We start from the raw sequence: 12337 nt of genomic DNA on the forward strand, positions 1-12337 counted from the left end.
AATGTGATTGTAGGACTGATTGCAGCCTTAATTGGTGGCGCTTCCTCAGGGGTTAGTCTGTAAAAAGAGAAGTAAAAAACAAGGAGAAGCCTATTTCTGGAAGCCATACCCTACGCACCAGCCCTGCAGAATGCTCTCCCACCAGATGTCAAAGAAATAAACAACTATTTGACTTTTAGAAGACCTCTGAAGGCAGCCCTGTTTAGAGAAGCTTTTAATATTTGATGAATTATTGTATTTTAATATTTTGCTGGAAACCACCCAGTGGCTGGGGAAACCCAGCCAGATGGGCAGGGTATAAATAATAAATTTATTATTATTATTATTATTATTATTATTACTACTACTACTACTACTACCTAAGAGTTCTAAACCTGTACTGTAATTCCACATTTTCTAGAGCAGTGTCCGATTGTAGGTGGTGCAGGCGGTTCCCCTGCACAGGGTGCCAAGCCAAGAGGGTGCAAACAAACAAACAAACAAACATTTTTTTAAAAACCCACTAAAATATTTATATTGGTACCTACTCCAAGTTGGGGAGGGCGCCTCGTTTTGTCCCCTCTCAGTGTGCCATACTGTATTACCAAAATCCGCCCGACTAGAGCTGGGATGGGCTGGCCTTGCCTTGTGGTAATGGGGAAGAAACTCGGCACATGCTCTAAGACAACCTTATCGCCAATAATAGGACCTAGGTCATTTCTAAGTAAATGTGGGTAGGCGCGGGAAGGCACATTTATGACATTTAAAGTCCGGGAGATGGCTATGGCTGCCATTAACGGCTCCTTAAGCGGCATTAGCAGCTCGCGGTGTGACTCGAGGAGTTTTGTACGGGTATGAAATCATCGCCCGCCACTATTGTCCAAGCGCCGCCCTCACGGCTCAGCCCCTCACGGCTCGGCCCGTTCTTCGCGCCTCAAGCCCAGCCAGGCCGCCCGCCCGCCGGCCCGAAGCTCGGGGCTGTGGAAGAGAAAGCTCCTCCCCCCCCCTCCCCCAACACACGGAGAGAACGGAGAGGGAAGGGCGGACATGGCGACGGCCGCCGTCCTCAGGGAGGCCGCGGCCGGATATGCGTGTACGCCTCCCTCCGCTGTGGGCCGCCACCGGCGCAGCTGACTCGGCCCGGCCCAGCCCAGCCTGCCGAGCAGGAGCCGAGAGAGGCGAGGCTGCGCTTCCCCGCCCGGCCATGTAGAGGGGGCCCGCCTCGCTTAGGCCCGCTCAGGAGACAGCCGGCTGCCTCAGCGTGAGGGGAAAGAAGGAGCGGGGGGGAAAGCTTCGTCTGACAGAGGGAGGGACGAAAAGGCGGCGGCGGCGGCGGCGGCAGCAGCAGGAGCCGCGCTGCCTTGTGAGGCGAGAGGGTCGCGGGGGTTGGGTGGAGCCGCGGGGCGCTATGGAGGACATTAACTCCAACGTGAACGCCGACGCCGAAGTGCGGAAGCTGCAGGAGCTGGTGAAGAAGCTGGAGAAGCAGAACGAGCAGCTCCGCATTCGCAGCGCCGCCGGGGCTCCAGGAGGCAGCCCCAAACGGCTGCTGGGCAACAACCACGGCGGCGGCGGAGGGTCGGGAGCCTGCACGCCGCCTCTGGCCGCGGCGGCTGCCGGCGCCCCGCAGTCGCCTTCGCCGCCGTCGCCCGCCGCCGCCAGGAGCAGCCCTCTGCTGCTGGGGCTCGAGAGCCGCTGCCTCGGCCCCAACAAGGCCGGGCCCAGGCGGCCTCCGCCGAGCGAGGAAAGAGCAGGAGGAAGCGGCTCGGAAGTGTCGGGGGGAGCCGGGGAGAGTGCCAGCCTCCTGGACGAAGTGGAGCCGCTGAAGCCCGACGAGCTGGAGCGGCTGGCCGGCTGCGGGGAAGACGAGACCGGCTGGTGAGGAGGAGTGGGATGCGGGACTGGGAAGCTGCGAGCGGTTTATTTATTCCGGTTCAAATGCGGTGCCTCCTCCAGGTTGCACGGGCTCCCTATTTTGCGCTTTGGGGGGTTAGGATCGCACGCTGCCTCTCAGATCGGCGACCCCCAATATTGAAGGCCTTGTCTTGGGGGGTCTCCCGAAGGAGAGCCATGGTTCCCGGAGCTGGCGCAGCCCAAGGGGCCCGAGAGAAGCGGCTTTCCTGCGGGCCTCTTGGCGTGGTTTCTTGCACCTGGGAGGCTCCGCACAAATCTGGGAGTTGCAGACCTTAACCTTCTCTTGGAGGAGAGCTTTGTTTTGGTTCCTTTCTAGGGGAGGGAAGGGAAATCTACCCAATACTCCCGAGGGGTGGAGAATCCCTTTGTCCTTTCTCCAGCAAGCGGCGACTTCAGGGTACTTTTGTTACAGCAACCCAGAACCACAGCGGCAAAGGACACCCATTCAGATTTTTTTGTTGGGCGGTAGAGATCTTCAGATTTCTTAATGATGAGATCGGGACTTGAGCGTTTAGCGTTTCTGTAGCCTCTGAAATATTTCACAAATTCACAAGTTCATAAATGCTCACTCCGATTTCCACACATTCCTAGAAAAGATGGTTAAATCCTTTACTCATCATGCTGGTATTACGTGTTCTAGGTAACTAGAGATGTGTTACGTATTCCAGGATCGTAGTAAGGTTTAGTGCTTTGGGCCCCTAAGCTATCTCACTTTAAAAGTTGCAGGCATTTGTGCCCTTTCTGAATTGGCATTCTCATTCTTCTTGAGCGAAGATGCTCAGCGTTTCATTTTAGTGAGAAGAATGCTTGCAGTGAACTCAGAATATGCCTGCAAAGGATATGGAAGATAGACCAAGAAGACAGATCAATAATCCACACACACACACACACGTATATATTTTAGTGATTCCCAAAATGGTGGCTTAGAACTGATAGGTGTATGAATGAAATCTCATGGGCAGGCTACCAAATACTTCAAAATACTATGTGATTATCAAAGATCTGTGTGCACATGTAATCATGCCTTTTCCCTTTAAAGGAGATGTACGGGATAACTTTCTCCTTTCTTGCTCACCACTTGTGTATATATTAAGCTAAGTTTGTACAGGTCCCCCTCATAATGTGTGGATATACATGCATTTTGCAGTTGTGTACAAAGTTCTTTTATAAGAACCGATCCTTATGTGTGATGCAGTGCAAGAGGGAGTTCCTTCTGCTTAAACAGAGAAGTATTTTTTTAAAACAGGGGTCAGCAAACTTTTTCAGCAGGGGGCCGGTCCACTGTCCCTCAGACCTTGTGGGGGGCTGGACTATATTTTGAAAAATTCCTATGCCCCACAAATAACCCAGAGATGCATTTTAAATAAAAGCACACATTCTATTCATGTAAAAACACCAGGCAGGCCCCACAAATATCCCAGAGATTCATTTTAAATAAAAGGACACATTCTACTCATGTAAAAACACGCTGATTCCCGGACCCTCCGCAGGCCGCATTTAGAAGGCAATTGCGCCGCATCCAGCCCCTGGGCCTTAGTTAGGGGACCCCTGTTTTAAAACAAAGCTTCAACTTCTGGGGCATCACTTCTATGAAAAGTTTTTGGAGCTACGCTGCATTATAAAGGAGAACCTTCAGGATTGTGTAGTATATTACAAAAACGGTTGGTTTATGTCAGGCACGTCCAACAGGTAGATTGTGATCTACCGGTAGATCACTGGGCGTCTGTGGTAGATCACTGGCTCCCCCCAAATAAGCCCAACAAATTTGGCTCCCCTTAAAAAAGCTCAAAACCTTTGCCGTGCATCCCCTCAAAACGGGGCTTACCTCCTCCCTAAAAAGAGCTCAGCAACTTTGACCTGAACCCCAAAGAAACGGGCCTTTCTCCTTCCTCAGAAAAGCTCAACAACTTTGATCTGAACCCCCCAAAAGGGGATAGATCACTGCCAGTCTTTAACTCTGCGAGTAGATCGCAGTCTCTTGGAAGTTGGCCACCCATGGTTTATGTTATGTTTGTAAATTGCCTTGAAACATGTAAAATGTGATTCATACATTGTGTTGTTGTTTTTATTATCAATTTAGTTATAGCTAAGAGTGGCTTAAAATGGAAATCCAACTAGTTCATCGATTCTTGGGTTCTTTCCAAGCCCCTCCTATCGCAACCTGGTTCATGTAATACTAAGCTTAATGATGGCTTAGCTTGAACAAGCAAATGTGTAGATTCCTAGAGACAAAGTTGTGGGCTCTTTGCTCCTCTGCTTGTCCTGCTACTGCCACACTGCTGCAAGCAAAGTTTTGGTTTGACTTATTATTTAAGTCCAAACCCAGACTTGTTTATCTTGATCCAGTAAAACTATGACATGCAGTGAAAGTTTGTTCTTTGGTTTTCTACTAGTAGTTTATCTGAGTGAGACAAACCATGAGCCTAAGTTCAGACATAATGCTGCCAAACCATGGCTTAGCTCGCAGCAGCAATAGCAAAGACCTGTGGAGAAGTGAAGTGACCATGATCTTCTCTCTCAACGTACATGTTTGTGCTAAGTTATGGTTTGAATTAGCATGGCATGTCAGTTGTTCTTGTATGTCTTTATCCAGCCAGGAGACAATGTAAATCTCCTTCTCTCCTTCCCTCAGCCACTGAAGGACAATGAGATTGCTTGTTTTTGAGGACACTGAAACAACCAGACCTCTTTCTGCTCCTGCTGTGTCTTTCTCTTGACCCACATGGCTCTGTTTCCCCACCCCTTTCCCCATGGACTACCTTACCTGATTAAGAGGGAGACTAACCAAGTGCTATTTATGTCCATTTTATGATCTTCAATACACTTGAAGTTCTTATTCTCATTTTCTTGAAAATTTCTAGACAATGGTGAATATAGTGACAAAGTAGGAAGTACAGGCATCGACCATTTTGCGCGTGTTCAAATAATGCACGGGCGCATCGCCACAAACCCAGAAGTGGCAGGAAAAGTGGGTGGGGTGGGGCGGGCTTCTGCATACTCCGCAGTCACATGTGTTGACCCAGAATGCAACCCCAGCACAAATTGGAGGTTGCCTGTAATTCAGATATCTCTCATCTTAGCAGTTTGGTACAGCTGCTGCCAATGTTTCCATGATTGCTATACAGAATTGTAGGTGTCGATTACTCTGATAAGCATGCCTGACAGTGGTGAGTTTCCGAATGTGAAAACACAAAGATGAGTCTCATTGTGGCATGCTGTGGAAAGGGAAAGACCGTAGTCCAGTGGGAGAAAAGGTCCTTGATTCCTGACCTCTCCAGGTAGAGCTGGAAATGTCCCCAGCCTGAAACCTTCAAGAACTGCTGCCATTCAGTGTAGAGTACTGGGCTATATTGACTGATGGTCTGATTTGGTATAAGGCAGCCTTCTTTATTTTTCAACATCAGGAAGTCTTCCTCAGTCATAATAGGCAACAGGTATCCTTGGAAGTATATATTGTACCTGAAATTAGTTCCAGCTTTTTTTCTGTGTTTCTGAGACCAATTTTTGTAAGTAGCATTTATCAGTTTTAATGAATTTAGTCATGTGGACTGTCTGAATGCAAATTGCATTTTTTGTATCTTTACCTCATTTCAAACTAATTAAACCACATCATATATATATATGAGAGAGAGAATAGCTTTTCAGGCATACAACTGCTGTCTTAAAATATTGCATTCATTTTAAATGGGTATAACCTTCTAATTAGACTGACATGCTTATAGTTGAGGTATTAGAGCAACTGTCCTGTCTCAGTTAACAGCAAAGATGAATCACTAGACTAATTTAGTGGTTGTGAAGCAGTTTGTGGGTGAGCTGGTTCTAACTATTTTCTAACAAACTCACTATCTGTTTTGAATGCTCTTTGTGAAATGAGCCACTCCAGTGCAAGGCAGATATTTCTCTGACATTTTTGACATCTAAGATTGTCTTGTTCCAATGTGCCTTTGACAAGCTTAACTGAAAAGTGTTGGCTCCTCATTTTATGATGTGGCTCTGTTCCATCATTCCTTGTTTTATTTAGGTTATTTATGTAACTTGTTTTATTCTTACATATTAAACTATGTTTGTTAACTGTTTTGGCATCCCACATTGTGGTACAGGAAGGCCAATATTTCAGTTTTGCTTTTTTATGATGACTAAAATCAAAACAAAGAAGTTAAGGACAGTATTTGCTTTTGAATGCAATTACTTGGGTGTTTCTACTAGTGTAATAATATCAAGGCTTAGGTCATGCTTTGAGAGAAATCTGCATGACAGTGTTAGAATGAGTCACTATTGCATTCATGGGATAGAAGTTTTATCTTAAGACCAACCTAGGTTAAAATCCCAGAGTGCTTCCACATGGCAGTTGATTATGGACTTGGTGCTGCTTATGCATGTGGTTTTGTGCAGTGTTCACAGATGATTGACCTCAACCAAATGCCATCCCATATGCTCCTATTTAACCTGACTTTACAATTTACCTGGAAAAGGCAGTAAGTGAAATAAACCTCCTGAAACAATAAATCCAAATTAAATTGGAAAGCATGGGATGGCATTTTGATGAAGACACTATTCTGTGGCACTGAAAGAAACATGCATGTTCGGGGAGTACACAGTCCATAGAAAACTGCTATGTGAAAGCACCCCCAGCTGCAGCAACAAGGATTTGCGGTTCTGTATGAGAAAAGATTTTGGTCAAGAGTGTAGAAGTTAGCACAATGAAGACATTGACTTCAAACAAATAACATCCTCTACAGTTCTTCCCCATAGGATGATAGTGCTAATGGATAGAGATGAATGATGAAATCTCAGAAGCTGACTAACAAGTACCGGTAGACGTACTCACCTAAGTGCAATATGCTCAGTGATGTGAAGGAAGGAGTGCTCTGTTTATGTATTTCATTCTCCTCTGCTGTCCTTTACCAGCATGATTCCTGCTTGGCCTGTCCTCACCCTCCTCCTAGGAGAAGAGCAGTCTCCACAAGGGAAGTCTGTTTCTCTTAGAAATATGTCTTCCTATTCTTCAGCTTCTAGTTTCTAGTCTAGAAGTGCTCAAAGACAGGCAGATATTTAAAATTCCTCTCTTTCCAAGGAGTTACATCTCTTTCTCTCTCTCTCTCTCTCTCTCTCTCTTGTGGTTAAATATCAGTGTTAGGGCTTTTTCAGTTGTAGCACCTTACTTTTGGAATTCTCTTACCAGAGAGACTCAACTTTGGCCTATGTTATCTTTCCAATGCCAGGTGAAAACATTTGTACTCTCCCAGGCCTTATTTATTTATTTATTACATTTATATACAGTGCTACTTTTTCTTCCAATGAGCTCAAGGTGATGTAAATGGTTCTCCTCCTCCCCATTTCATCCTCACAACATTATCCTGTGTTTTCGTTGGTGTTGTCTTTTGGGAACTGCTCTGGAAACTTTCTGCTGAAGGAGCAGTAGGGAAATCCCTTAAATATGCCACATAAACATGGGCTCATCCATGTTTACTTGCTAGTGACTTAAATTCTGCATAAGCCAGAAATATTATCCATGTTTCAAAATGGCTGCAACATTCCAGATATTAATACAGCATAATGTTACTAAGGAATGGGTGGAAACTTATTACATAAACAGCAAATGACAGGCAATATTACAGTCAACACTGATCCTTCATTGGCAGTGAGGGATAGTTTGAAAATTTAATTGGGCCATACCATTTGGTGACTTGCAAGTTTTATTTAGTTGCTATTTAGTTGTATGGCCATGCTGATTCAAAAATACCTTGCAGCAGCACTAGTGTCTGTATCTTTAAAGACATTTTATATAGTATGCATCTTTCTGCCATTAATGTAGTTCTCCTTCCCCTTTTACCTGACATAAATGCTCTGGAAATGTTGTTTACCCTTTCTTTCACTCCAGGGTGTTTTCACTCATGATGTAACTAGAAGACATTTGCACCAGCTTGTCAGGTATCACCACCAAACTATATTATCATGCTAAAAAGTTTATTGAAAGAAATATTAGCTAGCCAAGAAACTGGAGCATTAAAACCCTGTTTAAAGCCTTGAATGTTAATTTTGGGAGGACCCACGTACAGATTGTAATATATGTACCTTTAAAAAGAAAAGGGCAGATGAATTTTTTATCGACTAACTACAGTTTAGTGGAAGTGAGTGACTTCCCATTCTGTTGTTGTTTTGGTCTTTAAACAGCTATAGAAACCCTCAGATGTTATTTGTATCTGGAAAAAGTTGTGGACAAGGACAGCTTGCTCATCTATTTCCCCACTAACTGCTTTTCCCCAGAGGTTTGCTACTCCCAAGATGTTTCCCTGTTGTTGGTTTTAGCCCAGTGTTTACTTCACAAACATGGGGCTAGAACCTAGGTAGTAAATTTCAGGATGAAAGTTACTGGCAAGTGAAAGGTTAAGCACTTGCTTGTCTCCCACAGCTTCTTCAAGGGTGCATTGCAAGGACAAAATATGCATTAGGCTAATGTTACACACCTGTGATGTAACACGTAGACCTGGTTCATAGATCACATTAAACCATGGCTTACCATTACATCTGAACACAGCTCAGTGCTTTAACTATGGTTTGTTACTGAAAATAAGCCAAAGTTTGTTGGCTTACTGACCTTAACTGTGGTTTGGTGTTGTATGTGAGCATGGGGACCACCTTAAGAGTGGTTAATTTCATTTACCTGCCCAAATTTCTCACCAAGCAACTGAGATGCTTGGTAAGAATACTAGAAAACAAAGAAGTCCTCTCTTCTTGCTGCTGCCTTTCCTAAATCTGATGTAGTGAGGCAGCAGCCAAAATAAATTTTTTTTGTGGTGGGGCATATTATTGCATGCTACCCAAATCTCTGAGCAGTGCGAAATTTCAAGGTTTCCAGGCACTTACCTAGGGTTCATGTTTCCTTTGGAATGAGGCACAGTAGAGACTGTGGAGTTTTTATGATAAATGGTTTACTTACACATCTATACAATCTGAGCCTATGATGGAGGGGTTCATAGTATTAACACCCTAAAAGGGTCTTGCTTACCTCATAGCCACAGCCTTAGATGTCAACAAAAATCAGGCAACTCCCAGCCTGCAGCCTCCCAGCTTCTAGCTCACATAACAACATTCAACTCTTGCCTTTTTCTTTCTAACTACAGTGGTGCCCCGCTAGACGAATGCCTCACTAGACGAAAAACTCGCTAGACGAAGGCATTCGTCTAGCAGAAGGCTGCCCCGCAAGACGAATTTGTCTATGGGGCTGCCTCGCACGATGAATTTTTTTTCGTCTAGCGAAAACCGCGGTTTGCATTGCCGCTTCGCTAGACGAAAAAACCGCTAGACGAAAATATTCGCAGAACGAATTATTTTCGTCTAGCGGGGCACCACTGTATTAGCCAGTTGAGGGAGGGGCAGGCACATATTTTGTATCTGGCACAGAGCCATTTCCTTTGTTACCTTAGTGGCCTTACTTGGAGGGCCATTACTTCAGCAGGAAGTTAGCATGGCTATTCCAGGAATTGAATCCATGCTGAATTAGAAGGGGGCTCAAGCATACAGCCTGCCCCCCTCCCCAAATTCATAACATTATTAACATTGGATTTTTTTTCATTTATGCTGCAAAGGGTGTAATTAGATTAAACAAAGCCTCATTCTATGGTTTATCTTTCTGTGCCAGTATCTGGAGCCCTCAATATATTGAGAAAGTCTATTTAATGTTGTAATTTAGCTCCTAATATGATCCTGTCACTTTTATCATTGGTATTAATCACCAATATATTCTTCAAAGTTAGCTCAGATATGTGTGTGTCTGACTCTCTACCTAAATTGTTAAATGTTTGAGGGTTCATTGCTGGGAAGTTCTGGCTTTTACTTAATGAGATTTTATGTGGCTTTTTGTGTTTAAGCTGCTTTCGTATACATGTTCCAGATTAAAAGTTTGAAGCTGTAAGAGGCCCAAATATAGTTTCTGTGCTCCATTTTTAGCATGTTAGGAATACTTGATGCATGCAGTGCTTAGTGTTGTAGCTATTGCTTGGTTTATGGTTTTGTTTTTGACTAGTTAAAATCATATATTTCACAGATGTAAATATTTGGGTTTACAGTTTGTTGGGCTGTTTCTAGACTTGCACATGTGGAAGTCCTATCTGTGCAGTATTTTCTCACCACTTTCTCCCTCTTCCACCCACTAAATCCGTCTCCTGAGAAGGTGGGTAGGGACATTTGGAAATTGCATGTGATGTGACATTCCGCCTCCACTCATTTTAGCCATTTCCTCCCTTCCTGCTGTACCCTCTCAAACCACCTCGCATGCCATTCCTGATAATTTCCTAACCCTCAGGAGAGACTTTTGGGGGGGGGGGTGCTAGAGGCAGCAGCAGGAAGAAGCAGGCAGGGAAGCCCTGTGATGATAACAGATTCCTGCTAGTGTTTGGAATCCACATTCTCTTCATTCAAATTTGACCTCATTCATACACACGCACACTTGAAGCTGAATATCAAATGCGCTTGTTCTCATCCATACCAGTGGGTGTTCCCTTCTGCCTTTATCCCTACATTCCAAATTGTTGATTCAAATATGTAAATCTGACACAAAATGGCTGTGTGTTCATGAGTTAGCAGATTAGTTTGCACACCTTTAAAAAAATTGTGCCCACCTAGGAATTGCACAGTAGCGCACACATGGGGATTTCTGGTTCCATACAAATTTGGTATGTTGTCAGTTTACCTTATGTTCAATTCTAAAATGGCAAGTATTTCCCTTTCAAAAACAGTAAAATGGTTGTGGGAGAAATCCATACAAAAATAGACAGTGAAATCAAGGGGAGAAGGAATGAAGCAGGGAGATCTGGAGAAATAATGGTTTTCCTGTATTGCACTGATCTGATTGTTGTTGGTTTAAAAAAAACCAAAATCACAACAAAGGTGGTGCTCCCAGGAAATAGCCCCACCACCACCACCGCTGGTGGGTCAGAACTGACATTAAGGAGATAGGGTATATAAAAAAGAAAAGGTAAAGAACCCCTGGACGGTTAAATCCAGTAAAAGGTGACTATGGGGTTGCAGCGCTCATCTTGCTTTTCACGTCAAGTTAGCCGGTGTTGGTCCACAGACAGCTTTCCGGGTCATGTGGCCAGCATGACTAAACCGCTACTGGCCCGCAGAACACAGTGACGGAAGCCAGAGCGCACAGAAACACCATTTACCTTCCTGCCGCAGCGGTACCTATTTATCTACTTGCACTGGTATGCTTTTGAACGGCAGAAGCAATGGGAGCTCACCCTGTCGCGCGGATTCAAACCGCCAACCTTCCAATGAGCAAGCCCAAGAGGCTCAGTGGTTTACAAACCACAGCTCCACCCGCTTTTTTAAAGGCAGCTAGAGGTGCTGAAATATACAGAAAGTACTCCTTAAAATGCAGATTCTTCTGATTGATTTGAATCTTTTTGGAAGCAGAAGCCATAGGCTTTTCCTTGTTATATATCTACAGTGGTACCTCGGGTTAAGAACTTAATTCGTTCTGGAGGTCCGTTCTTAACCTGAAACTGTTCTTAACCTGAGGTACCACTTTAGCTAATAGGGCCTCCCACTGCCGCTGCCACGCGATTTCTGTTCTCATCCTGAAGCAAAGTTCTTAACCCAAGGTACTATTTCTGGGTTAGCAGAGTCTGTAACCTGAAGCATCTGTAACCCAAGGTACCACTGTATTGAAAGTCACCTACAATCAGAAATGCATAGGTACTTCACTGGCCATCCATATCTGGGCATTGTGTTGGAATGGGAATTTTCCTTATTTTATATTGTCATTTGAGGCCATGGTTTCAAGACAGCAGGGATAACCTACCACAATCTGATACACATTTTCTTGCTTACATTCCTATTGTCATTCAGTAGTGTATCTGCTGGTGATTATTCACCTTTTGACTTGTTTTCAGGAGTACTGAGGAAAGCACATGTTAAAAATAGCAAGTCTTGGCCTGTGTTCCCTTCTTAAAGGAAGAAAAATCATGCAAGTTCCAAGATTTTAATTTATGTATTCTCATTTAATATTGTGGTGTTTCTGTCTTCATTAGGTTGTATGCTTCGCCAAAGAAGAAAGTGACTCCATTGCATAAATGTATTAGCCCACTGGTTTGGTGCAGACAGATATTGGATTATCCAACTCCAGATATTGAATGTGCTAAAAAATCATTGATCCATAGGCTTGAACAGACAATGTCAGGTGAGTTTGTGAATAAGCATTACACTAATAAAATATACAAAATAATATCAGAACTTGATTTTTAAAAATAGTTATGATCCTGTGAGAGTTAGTTTTAAATTCAGTTGACTTCAGGGGGAATAGATACTTGTAGTAATGTAAAATTTCTGGAAATTTTTCCAGGTTAAAAAAACAAAACCAGGTATATTTAGAAAAAAAATTTACAAATGTAATCTTTTTTTAAAGTTTTTGTTACAAATGAAGCTGTAGGGTGCTGAA

General features: G+C 44.0%; 1 protein-coding gene across 4 annotated transcripts in view; it reads left to right on the forward strand.

The window, feature by feature from the left end:
• Positions 1-1289: 1289 nt before the first annotated feature.
• SLAIN2 (SLAIN motif family member 2) overlaps positions 1290-12337 on the forward strand; it is a 34746-nt gene continuing 23698 nt past the window's right edge. For 3 of the 4 annotated variants that reach the window (XM_033159758.1, XM_033159759.1, XM_033159761.1), the window contains exons 1-2: positions 1290-1857; positions 11931-12079. In XM_033159758.1, the coding sequence (XP_033015649.1) occupies positions 1388-1857; positions 11931-12079 (619 nt within the window). In that variant the 5' untranslated portion in view covers positions 1290-1387. The remainder of the gene's footprint in view (positions 1858-11930; positions 12080-12337) is intronic. The other variant, XM_033159762.1, reaches the window with a different exon arrangement.

Source organism: Lacerta agilis, chromosome 9, assembly GCF_009819535.1.
Source record: "Lacerta agilis isolate rLacAgi1 chromosome 9, rLacAgi1.pri, whole genome shotgun sequence".
Classification (NCBI taxonomy): domain Eukaryota; kingdom Metazoa; phylum Chordata; class Lepidosauria; order Squamata; family Lacertidae; genus Lacerta; species Lacerta agilis.